Below are 20,253 nucleotides of genomic sequence, written 5' to 3'. Positions count from 1 at the left end.
ATTCAGATTTTCATAGGCTTCAGCACTTCTCAGGGTCGAAGATGAAAGCTGATGCAGAACCAGCATCGAAGGTCTACAGAGAGAAGAACATGGTTCAAGGTCCAAAAGCTACTACAAGCACCCAACTCATGAAGTCCACTATTGCAACACTGTGTGAAAGTCAGTCCAGGACACAGACAGGAATTTCACTGCTGCTGTATCCCTATCATACCTAAAGCAAATCCCAAGCCTCTTGGAAATCACTAAGCTTTCCCTCACCACCTGAGGAAGGACAGGATCCAATGGTGGTGTCAACAGAAACAGACGGATTGTGTGATGTCACATCCTGGTTGCCCCAGCAGAGAGGTGTGTTGCTTCTGGTGAGAACATGGAATGGAGAAGATGTCCATTGGTGCAGAAGCATCACTGCTCTGATTGTTGTTGAGTATTGGTCCAAGACTGGGATTGCAATGCTGCTCTTTACCCTCCTTTGTTTACCTTTTCTGATCAGCAGCATCAGTACAGGTTTTTCTGAAATTTTTATGTTCAGAAATGACCAGGAGAGCAGAACTGCTAGTAGTCCTACAGGATATACACATATTGCTGTATCAAACAGGCCTGGGCTTATTCCTTATGCTTGATGGCATACACGTATGGCTTGTACTACAGCCTGATGCTGAACTTCTCCACTCTTACTCCCTAAACAAGAATTTTATCCAGCCTGCCAATGGGAAACCATCTGTGGCCATGCTAGCCCCCAAGTGCCTGGGCATTGCTTGGCAGAGTGCAGGTTTGGGGAGGCTACAGTGATGCCCAGGGCTTTGGATAAAGTAGCATGGACAATTACAGACCAATGCTATAGCTGATGTTCTGTTCTCTAGTTTTGTAGCACGGGCAGTGGCACTGCTGTACGTGAGCAATATGTCTCATTTTGTACCCAGAATGTGGCCTCCGACCATCTTACGAGTCCTTTCAGGGGACTGGCAAGAGGTTCACGACAGGGAGATACGCCACGGCTGGGGAGTTCCCATGGCATGTGAGCATCCAGAGCAACGGGAGACATGTCTGCGGAGGCACCATAATCAGCGCATTGTGGATTTTAACTGCGGCTCATTGCTTTGGAGAAGAGATGTGAGTACTCAAGGGAACTGAGGACAGCCCAGGCACAGCGGGTTAATAACATTCCTCCTTGTGGGAGTAGGATATGAATGTTGTTGGGATTAAGTGCAAGATATATGTGACTGAGGCAGAAAGAGAGTCCTGAAAACAGGAATTGCCTCCTTTGGGGAAAACAGGTTCATTTTTTATCAAAGGTAGAGTTATAAGAGAAATGTGCATAAATCTGGATAACCAGGAAATGCAGAAGGGGAATATTTTGAAGGATGGTCTAAGCAGCCTTGTATAAATGCCTCTGATGCTGTTCTGATGGCCCCGAGCATTCCTGTTCTTAGGTTGCCCAGAGAAGCTGTGGCTGCCCCATCCCTAGCAGTGTTCAAGGCCAGGTTGGATGGGGCTTGGACCAACCTGGTTTAGTGGAAACTGTCCCTGCCCGTGGGAGGGGGTTGGAACTGGTTGATCTTTAAGGTCCCTTCCAACCCAAACCATTGTGTGATTCTATGATTCTGTATGTCTACACGTGTTGTGGTACCTTATAAAAAGAGATATATTCCATTCCAGCTTATTCTAACCCCTGAATTACCTTTGCTATCATATAGCAAACACATTTACCTTATTAAGAGTCTTATTTTAACGCAGTAGTTTCCGGATAAACCAACCCCATGCACTGCTCAGGATCAGAGTCCAGCCCTTTGTGAGCCTCCTCCAAAATTTGACAGGTCTGAGAGCATAGACTGCTCAACCTGGAGCTGCCAACCCAGAGCACCAGAGATCCAGAAGATTCAGCACAGATCCAGCCATCTGTTCATTAGGAAGTGGGCTATTTATAACTTGGTTGTACCTCTCTTCACAGCTTTGCCTAGAAATGAAGGTAGATTTCTGCAATCTTTATAGCTAACCTGCCTCTGCAATTTGCTGAGCACCACCCTACCCTGCTTAGGAGGCACCAACCTTTATAACACAAAGCCTACATGTTTGCTTATGTCTACACTGCTTCTTTTTTCTCCATAAGGCCACCAGACCTCACTGTTTTAGTGGGGGGAACTGACCTCAGTGTCCCGCTGGAAGAACATAAGCCAGACAGCTTGATCCTCCATGAAAAATTTGACAGAATGACCATGCAAAATGACATTGCTCTGATCCTGCTCAGCTCTCCCATTGAGTTCAGCAATGAGAAAATCCCTATCTGCTTGCCCTACATGCATGACATCAATACGTGGCAACACTGCTGGATTGCTGGGTGGGGAACCACAAGTGCAGGTGAGATGCTGTCAGGAGATCTATTTGCTAATCATGCATCCATTTAAAATAGATGTTCGTTCCCAGGAAGGATCACCCACACTAACTTCCACTCCCTACCTCCCTGGTAAACACATCCAGACCCTTGCAGCCTCTGCACATCCACCAGTTCTCTGTTCAGTGCAAGAACCACTCATGATCTAACCCCCAGAGCAAAGTCCCTGGTACCCTGAGCATGTATATTCAAGCTGAAACCTCAGAGACATCTTTACTCTGCAGAAACTCAAACTTCCTTTGGATGCATATTCTGGCATCCAAAGTAAGACCAGCTCCACCCTGGTGGGCAAGTTAGGCTGGGTCTATGGTGGTCTAGAATAAAGGAAATGAGGGTCTAGGGTTGTCTTTGGCTTAATGCCTTCCTGAACCAGATTGATTCAATGGTACTGGCCACCCCTCCTCTTCACTCATTCAGAAAAGCAGATTGCTGTTGCTAGTTGTTTAAGCATTAACGAAAGTAGCTCCAGCACTGCTTGTGACCCAAAATGTTTATCCTGAAAAAATGTCACTAAATAGCTAATGAACTATTTCATTATTGGAAAGAATGAATCAGGACAGAGTGGGCAGGGTGGTGCCTGGAGGCTTTGACAGTCCTTAGGATGTAGCAAGTGTCCGATTTAATCCTTGCTATTTTGCTTGAAAGAGTTGCTGCCTCCTCTCTGAAACTCTGCATTTTCCTTCTTAGGCTTCATTTGCTTCACATAACTGTAATATATAGCACAACACTGTGTTATAGTTGTGAAACTCTCCCATTTCACCAAGGTAACATGCTCTTAGAAACAGAAAAGCAGGGGGCTGCTGCAGAGTCACTCTGCAGCTTGGCAGGATCCCTCTTTAGCTGGGCTCTTTGCAAAACGCATGCCATGGCTCTAGAGATCAGTCTCATACTGCTGTGTGGGCGCAGTCGACGTGGCTCCTATTATCCAAATTGCCCCCTGTATGAGGTCAATGCACTCAGCCCTGGCACACACCCCTTCTCTTTGGGAGATGTTTCAGAAGAAATCAGCAGAAGCTGGGTTTGGTGAGAGGGATGTGTGACGGTGTGGTATGGGCCATACCAAAAAGTATGAGGCATTGTTCCTCAGCAGAGGAAAATGAGTCATCTCTGGTCTCTACCAGCCTTTTGTAGGTGGACATCTCTCAGCTGGCACCTTAGACAGCACTAGCCTGACTCCCCTTCAGCTGCAGTCAGTCAGACCTCAACAAGTGGAGCCACCTCCTTCAAGATGCCTATATCAAAGCACTTTAATCTGTGGGCACTTCCATGGAGTGGCCCATTTTAGCTGGGAATGAGGCCTGACAAATTTCTATTAGATCTTACCTTTGAGTCCCACCTTCCTGAAGGTGCTGGGAGGATTTAGCTCAGTGAAGAAGGAGTGAATTTCTGAAATTCTGTAGGTTTCCCCAGCAGCAACATCCTCCAAAAGTCAATTTGATCCTTCAGGTTCAGATTCACTTTAAAGAGGAATGAGGGTGAAATGAGTGGATTTCCATGTAGCCCTGTGTATTTGCAGTCTTTTTTGTCACTTGGTGGTGCCTGCTGTGATTTCTGTTTTCCCATCTCAAGGGAAGAATAAAGCAGTTATTTCCATTGTACTGCCATCCTAAGAAACACTTTGTGGAAGGTGCAGCTGGTCCCCTGGGTGAGGCACAGCCACTGAGGAGAGCATGGGGATAACAAGATCATCTGTTCCGAGTAAAGCTCAGTGGACTTACCTCCACAGGGCTTGCACAGGAATCCATGAAGAGTCCCTCAAACTGAGTTCTCCGGAAATGTGAGTGGGAAACCCAGGGTGAGCAGAGCAGCTCATCTCAGGCCATCACCAAGATGCGCAGGATAAGCCATCCTTTTGGGGGTCCTCTAGCTGTACTGCGTTCCAGAGTTCATCTACAAAAATTAGTGATTTTTTAAATCACATTTAGCAAGCCTCCACTCCCCAGGATTTCAGCTTTACCCATTAACACCTACCCTCTTTCTACCTAACCTACCCGCCTTCTATTGGATGGGAAGTCAAGAGCACAAACTTATCTTCGCTAACATTTGGACAGCCTCTGTGAGCCCCCATGACCCCAAGATCATACAGTTGTGCCCTGAGACCCTCTTGCCTTGAGATGCTTTACAAATTCAGCTGAGGTCAGTCCCAAGGGCCAGTCTCTGGCTGTGGTTTCACAATTACTAGTCTGTGCTGCTCTGCAGGTTGTGTTAATTGTTCTCTTTTCACTTCCTTGCTAGCGATTGTGAGGCCGACATCCCACATGATGCAGAAAGCACCAATGAAGCTCATCAGCAGGGAGCAGTGCTTGAAAAGTATCCCACAGCTAGTGGAGAACATGCTGTGCGCTGAGATGGAGAAGAGAAGAAGAGGTGCCTGGCAGTCACAGGTAAAGTAAACAGGCTTATGGATGGGCTGCCTAGGCAGGGCACAGAGACACTGGAGGAGAAGAGCCTTCGCTTCAGGAATGAACATTGATCCTTCCCATGGCTTCCTGGGGTTGCTAAAGATTCTCTGCAAGAGGCCAGAGCAGGATGCCCAGGGACAAGGAACTTCAAGTGAAGCTATATTGACCCACAATATTAGTGGATCGCTGTCCTTATGTCAAACAAAGCCTGAAAGCCAAAATATACCTTTTCTTTCATAACATCCAACCTCCAGTGGTAGGGACTGGTCTCTCCTGCAGCCTCTGCTTCAGGACTAAGGTCTCGATTGTTCACTGGGCAAGGAGTTTTCTTGGACATCTGCATGTGTTTGCAGAGGGATAGATGGGCAGATGCATGTATGCACAGCATTGTCCTGTAGGAATCATTTGTTGAGGGAACTAAAACAACACCCAGGACAGAGAGAGATCCTCTGCCCTTTAGGCAAAGACAGCAGGTACAGGGACTGTGGACTGCAAAGCCATTGCGAGCTGGGCTCGTAGCTGGGCAGCGGAGGGGAAGTTTCCTTTGCAAAACCATTTTTTGATTAGCCAGAGAGCATCTGTCTCTGAAACCATTCATCTAGTGACTTTCACCTCCATTAAATTCAATCAAAAATTTTAAAAAGAAAACTGCCACAGGATAACATTAACATGATTAAAGAATGCACTTCCCAACCCAGCCTTAAGTTCTGCAGCTGAATTATGCTGTTGAAACAGCAAGAGCACTTGTACCCAGCAAAATGAATCTGCTGTATTCAGAAGGCTGATGAGGGTGCTATTTTGATCTGCAATAATGTTAGAATTGTTTGAGAAATAAACTAGAAACGCGAACTTTCCAAGCAGTGGAAGTACACAATGATTGCATGTGTGATAATGCTCATAACCCAGCTACTGCCCACTTTTAGTAGAAGCTTGACAAGGCAGAAACGTCTTGCAACCTGAGATAACAAGACCAAGACAAAATCACATCCCAGGCTAGAAGCAGAACTCTTCAGGGAAGAAACAGGTGACTTCATCAGAATTCACCAATTTGCTGCAGGGGAAACATTTTGCTGTTGGATGATTTTCTGGGAAGTACTGATTGAAGTCAGGTAGGGCATATGGTGGCCTTGCTAGGCTCGTTCAGAAATCTGATGGCTCATCCATAGTAGGCTGCCTGGTCCTGACACTTGGTCAGGGAACAAGCCCTGGAGATGCTGAGCTTGCTATTGTAGATGTGGTCACAGGAAACCTGGAAGCCATGCACTGCATAGGTGCATGATCTGTCTGGACATGAACTAGATAAAAGCTTACGTTAACCTTACCTGAGCTTTACAGAGAATCAGGATACATCTGTTCATATCCAGAGCCAGGCTAAGATGGGCAAGTTGCATCTAGACCCAAGGTGGTAAGTTCACATGAACCTCATCTGGATCCAAAGGATTACCATCCTGGGTCTTTGCACTGTATGCCATTCATGTGCTGGATTTGCGACAAGCTGTTTTATATGAATAACTAAAGCCACTCAGATATCTTCACCCACGCAGCATGTAGAAGGTTCATCCTACTGACCACTGCCTTATTACCCCCATGCAGCAACAGGACATGCATAGGAAAGCTCAGACATTTTACTAGCTGCCATCATGCTAGTACCAGACAAGACTAATTTGTGAATCACTGGTGATATTCCTACATTAACTCAAGGAGATTGAATAGCAGAGCTTCCAAGTATTTGTACTTTTAAAAAAAGAAAAAAAAATCCATTCACTTCAAAAGAAAAATCTATGGCATACCAATTCCCTAGCAGTTCTGCAGACAAATACATAGATTGGCTGTGAATTAACACTAACAGGATCTGTAATTGACTTATAGTTCTGTTTATTCATAAACATTAGCATTAATGGACGTTCATGGGGTACAAGTGCTAAAGAAGAGACACTAGAGATGGCCTACGTATTTTTTTTTGCTTGCTACTTTTCTTCCATGACCCTATGAACCACAATTGATGTCTAATTCCTTGCTTTCTTAAGCATCTTTTGTTAGGCTCTGATGCAATGGTAACTGGAACAATAATTAGAGTATAAGGGATTCAAAGCAAATGCCTCCTTCAGTGTCTTGCCTATCCAGACAAAATTCAGTAAATGGCCCAATTATATTTCAGAGAGTTTCTGAAAAGCAGGTCTGTGGGGGTAGCTCTGTGATGTGGTGATTAGGACAGAGTGTGTTCAGCTGGAAGTCACAGTTCACATACAGTTCAGGTCAGCAGCAGACGAAGGGGGGTCCCCTCTTTGGCCCGACTTTCAGGGAAAGGAATCATTGTGTGGCCACAAACACGCAGTGGGATGGTTCCACTCTGCTTCACCATGCCCTACACTGTCCCCCAGTGTAGGGCTGATCTGCGTGATGGGCTGAAGGTATCTATCCCCTTCTGAAGGTATCTATCCCCCCACTGATTGTAGCAGGAAGTGATCTTGGCCATCTCTGATTAATGTCTGAAATGAATCTAGGATGCAACTAGAGCTATGAGTTTTGATTTCTTTAGTTCTATATAAAGGCAGGAAAGGACCTCTTCACCTGCAGTATGTCCTGCCCGCATATACTGTCAGCAGTTTGGAAAGGGCAAATGCCTTTTACAGCACCTGGGGTGCTCAGGATTCTCACCCCACATAGCTGTAGCAATAGCAGTAGTTGTACAACCCTGACCACATACAAATATAATTTCTATAGCCATCTGCATCTACCAAATCTCTTCCCATCAACAAGGAGGAAAAAAAAGAAACCAAACCAAAACCCACTTCTAAGTCATAGAGACTGTTTCAACCATCTATTTTAAAATTAGATAAATCCCTGTACGAGTGCTTGTTGCTCCCTGTTAACTAAAAGCAAGATCAAGATGTTAAGCCTACAGGAAAACACATGACTCCAAGGCAGGAGAGTTGCCTACGTCGAAGTCTCCAGTGTGATTTTAGATATCCCAGGATATCCCCCTGGCATCCCACTGCCCATCTCAAACCATGCCCCAGTGCCAATAACGTGACTGCAATTGGGGCTTAACACTTGCTCTGGAAGCGTAAAGGAGAGGTGATCAGTCTGGAGCTGAACTCACCCCTAGCACTGTCAGTTCATATGTGCATAAGAGTGCTACACCAGTGCAGAAGTGATGAAAGCTCTTGCATCCTTTTACTGGTGCTAACATGGCTCCAAAACTGCATAGAAAGACTTGTTAAATAGATTTTTTTGTTTTAAGAAAAAGTCTGCAGATGGAAATTGGGTCCATATAGGTAAATTATCACAGATACAAGGAAAATGTCACAAAGCAGGGAAGCATGTTCAATCCATCAGGCTTTTCAAAATACCTGGACAGAGGTGGCTAGATGATAGTCTGATCACAATCTGTAGGGATGGAGATTATCTGTATGAGGTCTGAGGTTTGTCTATCAAAGGTCTCCTGGGGACCAGGAGTCAAAGCTAACCACATTTCAGATCAAATTTATTAGTAATGATGCAAAATTACTTCATGTTTGTATCTTACCTAATGTTGAAGCGAGTGAGCTACTCTCCACCCTTCTGCTAAATTCTCCATCACTGAACTATTGCTAACTATTGAAGAGGTGTGGGTTTGGTTTTTTTTTCCTTAAGGGACAGATTGCTTTAAGTAGGAAGGTTTCTTGGGAAGCCCCAGAGCAAAGCAGCAGAAATTTATCTGCGTTTGCAGTCTCTTAAATTTGCCTCTGAAAGGTGCTTTGATGTGCACCTCATAAGAATCAGAGCACTTTTGCTGTGTCCCATGGGTTTATAGGGCTTTCATCATTTTATCATTTTATGATATGGGCAGACAAGTGAACACATTCAAGCTGTGGTGGCTTAATTCTGTAATCTGTCAAAAATCTTCCTGTTGCAAGGATCTGGAAAGTTGATGATGTCCCATGTCTCTCCTGCTTTCTCCCTCTGGGTTTTTTTGGTCGCTCAAACTGAAGCTGTTTGTTTTGCAGCAAGAGGGTCCAGCATTGCTTTGTGTGCCTGGTGGGTGAAGCTGTGGGGAGCAGAACATCTCTGGATCCAGCTGAACACAAAAGCCCACTGTGCGCTTGCCCTCAGAGTGGGGGAATGGGTGTGATGACTCAGAGGAGCCACTTCTCATTCAGTGAGTCAACACAGCTTTAAGGGAAAGTCATGACTCACAGGCAGATTTAAATTCTTTGAAGGAGTTGACAAGCATGTGGCAGAGGGTGATCCAGCTGATGTAATGTGCTGAGATTTCCAAAACTCTTTTAGTGAGACTTCTCACCAAAGGCTCATGGAGAAAGTCATCTGTCATGAAGCAGAAGTGCTTTGGTTTGAAAGGGAGGCAACATAGAGGAAGGATTTGACAATAAATAGGGCTTACAGAGGGAGTTGTGTTGGCATCCATGCAAGGAATTGTGATGTTCAAGGGGGGTGAATGCTGAGATGACCAAGTCGGCCAGCGTCACTACAATGTTCGGGGTGGCCACAATTAAAACTGACTATGCAGAGGTGCAGCAGGATCTCATCGTTCAGAGTGACTGGAGGTTAAAACAGCAGATGCAGTTCACTGTTGATAAAGCAAAAGTAATGAATATAGGGAGAAGCAACTCCAGCAGTACACATGCAATGATAGGCTCTAATTTAAATATTACCTTGTAAGATCTTGGAGTAACTGTGGATAGTCCTTCAAAAACATCAGCATGAGGCTCTGTGAATGTCAAAAAGGCAATAAGAGCATTACAAATTATTAGGAAAGCAAATGCATGTTATGCCAGGACACTAATCTTGGGAGCCTATGTCTTATGTGCTGTGATTCCCATCCACCCCATTGGAGAAAGGAGTAGTAGCTTTAGAAAAGAAGAGTAGAATAGGAAAGATGAACAGGGACATGGAATGGCTTCTGGTGGAAAGGGGAATAACAGAGCAGGACTCCAAGGCTTGTAAAAGAGATGTCTGATGGGGATGTGACACAGATTTCTAAAGTCATGAGCAGCAAGGAGAGGACAGTCAAAAGCTGTCCTCTTGTTCCTGCTGTTCAAAACACATGAAGAAGGGAGTGTCAGTTGGTTGTATCAGCCAGCAGATTTAAAACAAAGAGAAGGAAGTGTATTTTCATCCAAAAGATAATTAAACTATGGAAGTCACTGACCAGGATGTTGTGGGTATTTATCCTAAGGGATAAATGGATTCAAAAAGCAATTAGATAACTTCCTGGATGAAGATATCTCTAAGGCTATTAACCACTGTGATGTAAATACAACTCTGTAAATACTTGCCCTGTTTCTCATTCTCCTTCCTGGAGCACTTGCTACAGATGACTGTCAGAGACAGGAGTGTGGGCCACATGGGTTTTGGGCCAGATCATTATAACTGCCTGTAAGTCTGTGCGACTAATGGACCCTGCTGACATCAGTGTGGATGGAGTTGGGCAGTCTTGTTCTCTGGTTTTCCAGCAAGGGAATGGAGGGACAGAGTAGCTGAAGATCACTGAGATCACAAGGGGATCCCATGAAAGGAGTCCAAGTGCTCTGTTACCTGATTCACTTTTGATACCTGCGCACTAAAAATAGCCATAGCCTCCTTCCTCGTGCCTTTCTCTAAAGATTATTCATGGTGAAACAACTGAAGAAATCATGTTTGCAAAAGCCTTTACTTCCTGCAGCCAGGGCAACTCTAATAGCAAGTGTTGTTATTCACATGCTGATTCTCTCTAGTTTACACAGAGCTTACCAACGTGAAAATGAAACCAGCGATGAGTGCAAGGAATGAATACACATTCACCTAATGAGTATCAGATGGGTTGTTCTCCCTTTCCCAGAGCTTCTCCCACGTAAGAAGATCTGTGTGGCCGAATGTGTTTGTTCTGATCAATTACCATGTTGCAGACATGGATACAAATGGAAAAAGGAAAGAGATTACGCTCTTGATCCAAAGCCCAGTAAAGTAAGCAGAAATGCTCCTGATGTTCACAAAAAGGTTTTGGCCACATTGAAAAGGATGAAACTTTTTATCAGCTTCAATGAACAAAGCGCCTAAGTGCCTTATTAGTTAGTGACACTTTTTATATAACCCTGAACTGTTTACCACTGAATATATCATTGCCTTCACCTCTCCTAATGCGAAGATTAACATGCAATTGTGGAAGGCATGAATTTAGCACCAGATCTGATTTGATGTGGCTGCTTTTCGCTCATCTTCTAGTTGACAAGAACCATGAAACAGAAGCAAAGATGCTATTTTTAGGACTTTTTTTCTGTCCAGAAACTTGGCACTGAGACTGAAGACCAGAGGCAGGTATCTGGTTGTGTGTTGTTGACCAGAAGTATTTCACCACCAGGATGCAGGAGGCTGAAAGCAGTATTTAGTAAATTCTTCGATCTTCAGTTGTTAATCTGAGCATTCACTAAATTAGTGCTACTGGAAGCACCATCACAGATCTTAGGTAATTGCACCAGCACTCAAAACTCGCTCCTCCCACAATCTTTCCTGCACAAGGATGGAAAAACCTTGGGCCAAGATTACTGAGAGCTTAAGTTGGGTACAGGGATATTGAGAAATGTCCAAGAACTGAGTTTATTTTCTCTATCTTTAGCCCTATAAAACCCAGGCTACTGATTCATCTGGGCTCCTGCTATAATTCAGTGAGTGAGATTATCGCATGGAAAGGATGATTTAGCCCACTTTGTGATAAAATCATCAAGTTAAATAGCGAAAGAGAAATGTCATGTTAGAAGTTGCACTCATTGAAGCAGGCCAGCTCAGCCCATGTGGAAAGGGATCTGAAGCAGGATTTGGGTCTCAGGGTTTGTGGATTAGAGAAATGGATTTGTGGCTGCTGCCTGGGTTTTTGCAGCAGTGCCTAACTCTCTCTGTCCGGGTTTTAAATCTCTTTGCACAGTGGATATTCCCCCAAGCCCTGCAGACAGCTATCCCTTTCCCCACTGACCAGGCAGAGAACAAAATAAACACGGGTAAAAAGGCAAACAGGGAAAAGCAGATCTGATTTGAAAGCAAAACTGCATTATGTATAGTTTAAATAGGGATTCCTGTCTCTGTCGTTGCCTCGTGCAAATCTCATCCTTTTTCTGCTGTGGTTTTTCCAGTTATGAAATAAGACTTTTTCCCCCCAAGGCTAGTCACAAGGTATCAGGGATTAACTGGTATTTAAGTGCCCTGGGAGAAAGATCCTTTGCAAGTGTGAAGAGCTTCCAAATTGGACACTGAAACCAAACTTCCCTGATGGTGTGCGGGGGCTCTACCAGTGCTAAAACTCTCCTACACTGGGAAAAGCTGGCATGACGCATCCTGACATATCACCAATGAGGGATTGTCAGCCGTTGCTGCGTCACTGGCTTGCGAACGGCTCCCACTCTCTCGACTTCATTTATTATCTTAGTGTAGGAGGCTTGAAGCGCCTTCCTTTTGCTACCAGGATAATGCGTTTGTCCTGTTCCTGCCCTGAGGGGATTAGCAGTAAAATTCCCAGTAATTTAATTGTACGTACAGCCTAGGAGATGTTCATTCATTCAAACAGGATGCCATCACCAAGGACACTGATAACACATGGGTCCAAGGTTCATTGCAAGGTCACGTGTGCGATTCGTGCAAATTCTTGGCTGAAACAGGGTTGGGAAATGTCTTGAGATCCTGAGTCTGAAGAGGGTCCAGCACCACTGGCTGAGATGCAGACACGTAGCTACAATAACATAAGCTCAGTGCAAACAGCATTGAATTTACAGTTGGACTCTATGATCTTAAAGGTCTTTTCCAACCTAAATGATCCTGTGGTTCTATGATTCTTTGAATCCTGAAGCAACATTTGCTCTGTATTTTTCTTAATTTTTGCCTTCTGCATGTATGTTGAACAATATTCATATATCTGAATGACCTGGGCCCTCCATCTAGTGAAGTGAATAGGAAATCAGCCATAAACTTTAGCAGGTGCTGATGTGTTGCACAGGGGACTACAGCCAATTCCTTACTCATTAATTAATGTGTGTTAGCTCACAGGAGCTGCTGGTGGAAGGGGTTCATACATTGATGACAAAGACATTTTTCAAAGTAGTATGCAAAGAGGGAAGAATAACATTTCCCAGGAAAGAGGAAAGCTGTCTGTTTCAAGAAATAGGTTTGCATTGAATTTATTTGCCACATGCAGTAGAGATGGGGGAGAAAAAAGATTCAAACCTATCATGGAAGGAAACTTACCTAGAGCAGGGGCTGCACAGCACTTAAGAAGTACGTAACTGTGGGAAAAGGGCTGCATTTGGCTGGGTGGATTTTGTGCTGGTTTCTCTTCTCCCACTGGTTGTGTTCAGAGACAGCACACAGAGGTCATATAGGCAACTAGATGTGCTCTTGGTGTTCAGGCTACAGCATCCAAGAGGAGGACATTCTGGCTGCAATGTGCATTTGAAAGCTTGCACACACTGGGTGAGTGATGGTTGCCCTTGCAGTAGCAGGCAAGCTTTCAGTAAAATTACTGTGGTTGCCAAAGGATTTGTCAGGATTAGTGTTCATCTCCTGTCCAATTTCTGGATGCTAGCCCACAGAATTAACGGTGGCAGGTACCCAGCACCTACATGCTCCTGTTTTGCAGAGAAGTCATGGACTGAATGAGCAGTCACAGCAATCTCCCTTTTCAGTCCTGGATGTTGCCTCTTGGCGACAGGATTCGGGTATCATTCTGGAGCCACGGGAGCATGTGGAAAAATCTGAGAAGGACAAGGCATTGCACTGAGCCAGAGCTTGTGACTGATCTCCTTCTATTACCTTCTATATCTTTTTGTTCTGCAGGGACATCAGGTCTGAGCTGTAAAATTTTGAGTCCAAAACTTCCTTGTCCCTGAAACCCTCATGAACTTGGGATAGAGTTTGGTTTTCCCCATCAGGCTGTGGGATTCAGCTGATATGAGAGATGTGAGGTTTGACCTTGCTCTAACATCCTCCTTATGCCGTAGGTGGACAGCGGGGGACCTCTGGTTTGCAGCTACTGGAACACCATGAAGTGGTTTCAGGTTGGCATTGTCAGCTGGGAACAAGACTGTGCAGAAAAGCCATCCCATGAGGTCTTGTTGTCTGTTTACAGCTACCGTCGCTGGATAGAGACTGAGACAGCCATAAGGGGGAAACCTTTCTTCATTGAAGGCGTGGATAACCATGCTAATAGGCAGCTGTTTTCTTCCAAGGCTGAGTCACAGCTGGCATTCCTTGAGTATTGCCTCCTTTTATTTATCTCTTTAATAGCAATTAGATTACTCTAGAGAAGTTTTTTCAAAACATAATAAAAGTCAGAACTACTGTCTTATCCTTCTTTTGCACATATAGTCGTGTCTCAGGTTAACCTGCTCCATCATGTGGATACAGACACCAAAAGAGATGCAACCATGAGGCAGAAAAGCCAGGCAGAGGCCACTGAAGACCAAGAATCAAACAAGAGAGGCCATAATCCTCGAAAAACATGTATTTTCCACACTGGTGGGTCATATCAGGCCCAGTTTTTTGCTAAGTTCAGATGAAAAGTCAAATTGTGGCACCGGAAGGAGCTGCTCCCCTTGGAAAGCTGAAGACCTAAGAAAGGTCTTAGCTTACTCAGTTGCTTATTAGCTGTTGGTAATACAGCTCTGGGTTAATGTATCTTAATGATAATTATTAGCTGGACTAATGTATCTTCTATCTTGCAGGTAGCCCAAGCTAAGAGCATCTTCAGAGACCACAGTAGCTTCTTAGATGGCATGTCAAGCTGCTGGGACTTGACTAAATGTCAAATTCAGTGCTCCTTAAGATAGAAGCAGTGCCAGAAATCTTCTGGCCAGTGTTGGAAGGTGTAGCATGATATAACTAATCAGTCTTATTTATCTGGATTGCAAATGCTGTGTTTTGGTAGTTAAAGGCAACAAAGAAAAAATTTGGCTGGCTGAAGAGAACTGTATCTGAGCTATCTATAAAAGACAGTCTACAGAAACTCCTTGGCTTTGTAATTAACCAAAATTAATCACTTGCAAGTAAATGGTAAATCAAAAAGAAATAGCTTTTTTTTTTTTTTTTTCTTTAATTATTCTGTTAGAAGCCTTTTACATAGTTACTAAGAGGTCCACATCCAGCCTGAGCTGGAGCTAAGCTGGTCCTTCATTCAACGCGTGGTTCTTCATTGCTTCTCTGGCAGCAAAGTGCATTGCAAAATGTGTTCTGGTCTTCACAAGGCGTTTGCTTTTCTTGGAAGTGATGGTGAAGGAGGCAAGCAAGAAGGTCTTCTTCATGTCCCACCTTTGAAGCAGCATAAAAGCACCTGTAATTTGCAGCAATGATAAAACTCAGTGAATGTGAAATGGGACAGAACCTCACAAATTAGTTTTAATTACCTTGATATTTTCTGGCTACTGGTGGAGAAGCCTTGTAAATGAGAATTAATTCATCTACCTTAAGCTAATGCAAACCCATCTTGGCATAAAAGTCAGACTTTATTTTCTGTGTTATCTGAGCAGAAAATAATGCTTAATTATTATTAGTTCAGAGTAATGCTTATGAAAATTGCTCCACATTAATTTCACATGGCTGACTGGCTAATGGATGCATAAGAGTCTTGTAACCCTTTGCAAAAAGACTAATAAAAGCTAAAAACAATGGGAATATATTACTTTAGCAGCTATTAGTAGTAGACAGTGTCTGCTGGCATTAATACCTATATTTATTTTCCTTTCTATTAATAATATATCAACAGATTCTAGAAGCTGTGGCAGCTGGACATCAGGAAATATTTCCTAATGCTGCAATCTATTCAGCTACAGAATTGTTTCCCCCAAAGGAAATGAGATGTCCTCCTGCTTGAATTATTTTAATGTAGGGATTGTATAAAGCACTTTCGTCTACAGCACATGGCATGGAAAAAGCCTGCACTTACAGGGGAATGCAAAAGGACCCAGTAGATATTTTCCATCAGTTACATTTGCAAACTGATAACGGTCTGTGTTAAATGAAGGTGATGCTACTTAGTGGGTATAGCAAGGCACCACTGCTATGGGCTTTGATTCGTCCTGCTGCTCATTTACCCAGTGGCTTTCGGGAAAGAAAATTTGTGCTTCATGCCTCAGTTTCCATACATGTAAACTGAGATAATTGAGGTGCCCCATCCCTGGAAGTGTTCAAGGCCAGGTTGGATGAGGCTTGGAGCAACCTGGAAGGTGTCCCTGCCTGTGGCAGGGGGTTGGAACTAGATGAGCTTTGCGGCCCCTTCCAACGCAAACCATTCTGTGATTCTTTTCTATAATTCTATAATGAAAGTTCACTTTGCTATATGGAAACATCAGTTATGCAAATTAAGACCAGCTATGTAGCTGTAAAGTAATAAACAAGAAAGAGGACTTTTTTCCTCCTTATTTAAAAAATCATAAAATTTATGAAAATGAATTCATCTTTGGTACTACATGCACTGTTCAGTAATTAGGGCAAGAAACAAAATGTTTGTTTAATATTTCTGTGCTGTAAGTAGGTCTGATGTTGGTGCTGTATTTTGTTTCAAAGGTATTTGTGTTTTGAGAAAGCACATCACTTTTGATTACGGATTTGATAGGATTCAGAATGCAATATATCGACTTGTCCTAACAATTAAATGTGACCCATTAATTTCTTTAGTTTTGCCACTTTGTTGTACTACGTTTCTTATGTTATTGTATTCCGTATTTTTGGGTTTAGATCATCTAAAAGTGAACAGTTTCCAAACTGAACAACTTCAACTTTTATGCTTCATGCTATAGTTTGGGATGTTCACTTTTTGTCTTCATTTGCAGGTCATTTCTTACTGCTCCTTCCCTCTTTCAGATACCTCTTCTTCATGTCCAGTCAGCCCAATGGAGGGCATCAAGCAGTCTGGGCAAAAGAAATATGTCCCTTTGAATACACTTTGCTCAATGAGCAAAGCTGGCTAACATAAAGGCTGCTGCATGGAGCAAAGTGATGCAAAGCAGTGCACCAAAATATAGATTTTGTTCTCAGCGCTACACCTTTAGCTGCAAATACCAGAAGAGAAGCAGGGTATGGAAAAGCTTAGAGACCTAGGGAAACGTCCATATGACAATTCATGGAAAAAAGCATAGGAGGGTATGGGTACTCAAAGAAACAGAGGAGAGGTAGTCAGGCCTTGCTTGTACATTTTGTGAAGAGCAAAAGCACCTCCCATAAGCACTGAAGATAGCAAAATAATTTTGGCTTAGTTCTGCAGAAATTAAGGGCTGTATATATACATATGTATGTGTTTGTGTTTCCCTGCCTGCCCCATCACAGCTGGCCAGTTGCACACAAGCTTGAGTAGAGAGATGGAAGATCTGAAGATGATGGTGTTTGTGCAAGTTTGGCAGTGAGAGCTGGTTGCAGATGAGAAGTAGGGAGAGCTCTAAGTAAATAGGACAGTTGTGTGGCTCCACCTCAGAAAAGGAAGGTTGGAAGAGCGTCAGTCCAAGGTCACAGATATCTACCACTGCAGAAATCCAACCTTAATTCTGGGTGATGATCCCAGACCTCTCCCCCAGCTCCTCCATGGTAGATGTGACATGGGTCTGAAGACAAAGCAGTTCCCAGTACTATTCTTTTAAAGGAACTGAGATTTCCCATTTTCTCCTTTTCCAGCCTGTACTTCCATGTGGAGGTAAGACACAATGAAAAGAATAGGCTTGTCTTCTCCTGATCCTCTCTGTCCCTTTGAGAAGAAAGCAGAGGGCACACATGGCTGTGACCATGACTGCTGTCATCCATTTGTCATTTCATATGCACATGGAGTGTTCTGACTCTGTGTATGTGTCTTTAGATGTCTGACTTCAATGCAAGCAAGATCTCAATGGGCTTATTTCTCTCTCATATTTTTGTATGCCTACCAGATGATGAGTGAAGAATCACCTGTGGATATGGTAAAAATCATTGGTAAACTCTTTAATTGTGTCTTTTTTTGATAGCAAAGTAGCTTAGAGCTGGAAACTGAAGGCTGCAGAGGATCAGCACCCGTTGCCACATTTCTGAGTGACTTCCCAAGTGGCTTTATGGACAAGCCATTTTTCATGCTAAGGACTCAGTGTATCCTTCTGTAAAAATGAGAATAATTAAAAGTCAGTGATGTCTCTTGGGATGCACCAATTGTGATAGTATTAATCACTGTTGTTAGCTAAAGTGAAGATACAGACAGAAAACTCTACTGGCAGTTTTAAACTACTTGATTTGTGCTGAACACTTCTGGTGTTAGGCTGAAGAGACGTTTTAAGTAGGTGGATTATGGTCTGGAGAAGATACTGGCTTTGGGGTGAATACAGGATGGAGGTTGGCAGCCGTTGACATGCCTAACGAAGCTGCTGACATGCCTAAATGCACTCCAGAAATACAGCCATGCCTTTCCCAGCAATTTAGGAACCCTTAAGTGTGATGGATGTGTGATGAAGTGAGAAGTGCCCATCCTTTCCATGGCGGTTGTGCTTGCTGACCTTGAAGAAACACCTATTCTGCTTGAAGGATTTTACTCAGTTGCCATTTTCACTCTTTGCCAGTGAAATCACTCTGGTTTTAGCTTCTCTGGCAGCCCTGTGCAGTCCACACTGCTGATCATGGATGGCTTCTCTAAGACATGCTTGAACTACCCATGTACTTAAAGAGCACCAGCTTGGCTGCCTCTTTGCTATTCTGACATTGTGTGCACTATTCCCGGTGGTTATTAGGGCTTGCAAAATGAACTAGCTGACTGCAACTGAGCTTACAACATCCTGCAACATCACAAAACATCCTCTTAGTGGGTATTTCCAAGTGTCTGCATTCAATGTACCTGCCTCCCATGTCCTTTTCTGAGAAGCATCTTGTGTTTGCTAAGATTTCTTGTATTCATAACTGATTGCTTTCTCCATACCTCATGATTACTCACTGCTTCAAGGGCTCTTTAATACGCAAGTCACTTTGTTCCCACAGTCCAGACCACTAAATGATCTCCTCTGCTGGGAAAAGTGGGTTTCAAGACACCCCTGGAAAGTAAAAGTTCCTCTTCCTCTAGGCATTTGAATTTATATGTCTTCACACTGACTCTGCAGACATTAATCACAACATAAGCAACTCCAGAGGTAACTCATATGCCTCCAAATTAGGGAAATGGTGGTGGGAAGGATGATAGGCACTGAAGGCAGGCATAAGAGTATAAATTCAGCTCTACAGCAACCCTGTGAGATCCTAGAGGAGATCCGTAAGTTTGCTTATGAAGAGTAACCCTTGAAAATTGAAACGATCAGTTATGATCAAGCTCGAATTTCTTTGGAGAGCTATTGTGAGAAGAAAGCTTTGTTCTTTGTCCTCCTTCCTTTGATTACAATGGAAGATAATTTGAATATACTTGTGCCTTGGACATACATGGGAAGGAATTTTCTCACTACCAATGTGAAAAGCATTGCTTCAGTGTGGAATGCACAGGATTTTGGGTTTAAGAATCATAGAATCATAGAATCGTAAGGGTTGGAAAGGACCTTAAGATCATCTAGTTCCAAGCCCCCTGCCATGGGCAGGGACACCTTGCCCTAAACCACGTGGTTCAAGGCTCTGTCCAACCTGGCCTTGAACACCGCCAGGGATGGAGCATCCACAACCTCCCTGGGCAACCCATTCCAGTGCTTCACTACCCTCACTGTAAAGAACTTCTTCCTTCTATCTAATCTAAACTTCCCCTGTTTAAGTTTGAACCCATTACCCCTTGTCCTACCACTACAGTCCCTAAGGAAGAGTCCCTCCCCAGCATCCTTGTAGACCCCCTTCAGATACTGGAAGGCTGCTATGAGGTCTCCGCACAGCCTTCTCTTCTCCAGGCTGAACAGCCCCAACTCTCTCAGCCTGTCTTCATATGGGAGGTGCTCCAGCCCTCTTATCATCCTCGTGGCCCTCCTCTGAACTCGCTCCAACAGCTCCATGTCCTTTTTATGTTGAGGACACCAGAACTGTACGCAGTACTCCAAGTGAGGTCTCACAAGAGCAGAGTAGAGGGGCAGGATCATCTCCTTCGACCTGCTGGTCATGCTTCTTTTGATGCAGCCCAGGATACGGTTGGCTTTCTGGGCTGCAAGCGCACACTGTCGGCTCATGTTAAGCTTCTCATCAACCAACACCCCCAAGTCCTTTTCTGCAGGGCTGCTCTGAATCTCTTCTCCGCCCAACCTGTAGCAGTGCCTGGGATTGCCCCGACCCAGGTGGGAAAGATGGGAAAGTGAATGTTTCCACCAAAGAGGGTCATCTCAAACAAAGACTTTGGGAGCAACCTTGGTCTGAACAGAGTTATGGGAAAGGGCCAAGGGAACAATAGGAAGCAATCTGTTAACTAGGAGCTCGAGTTTACAAGCAACCCCTGAAGCACAGTGTGCTGAGCCAGTGGTCTACACATTCCTCTACTTCAAGCTGCACTAATGATTTGTCCTGATTTGCGACTTTTGGCCAGAAACTGAAGGCAAAAGT

General features: G+C 44.0%; 1 protein-coding gene across 1 annotated transcript; it reads left to right on the top strand.

Moving 5' to 3' along the window:
• The first annotated feature begins 41 nt into the window (after positions 1-41).
• PRSS55 (serine protease 55) lies at positions 42-15,923 on the top strand. The gene is made up of 5 exons (XM_030491180.1): positions 42-159; positions 897-1,110; positions 2,108-2,355; positions 4,625-4,773; positions 13,755-15,923. Exons 1-5 carry the CDS (start codon positions 42-44, stop codon positions 14,055-14,057), a joined length of 1,032 nt encoding a protein of 343 aa, XP_030347040.1. The 3' UTR covers positions 14,058-15,923.
• The last annotated feature ends 4,330 nt before the right edge of the window (positions 15,924-20,253 follow it).

This window comes from Strigops habroptila, chromosome 6, assembly GCF_004027225.2.
Source record: "Strigops habroptila isolate Jane chromosome 6, bStrHab1.2.pri, whole genome shotgun sequence".
Classification (NCBI taxonomy): Eukaryota; Metazoa; Chordata; class Aves; order Psittaciformes; family Psittacidae; genus Strigops; species Strigops habroptila.
The sequence above is the reverse complement of the archived record's forward strand: the minus strand, read 5'-3'. Positions and strand labels throughout refer to the sequence as shown.

Excerpts from the sequence above, each read along its gene's own strand:
- PRSS55 (XM_030491180.1), top strand. The coding sequence starts at position 42 with ATGAAAGCTGATGCAGAACCAGCATCGAAGGTCTACAGAGAGAAGAAC. Across the intron at positions 160-896 it reads TATTGCAACACTGTGTGAAA|CAATATGTCTCATTTTGTAC; the intron begins GTCAGTCCAGGA and ends GCTGTACGTGAG. Across the intron at positions 1,111-2,107 it reads CATTGCTTTGGAGAAGAGAT|GCCACCAGACCTCACTGTTT; the intron begins GTGAGTACTCAA and ends TTTCTCCATAAG.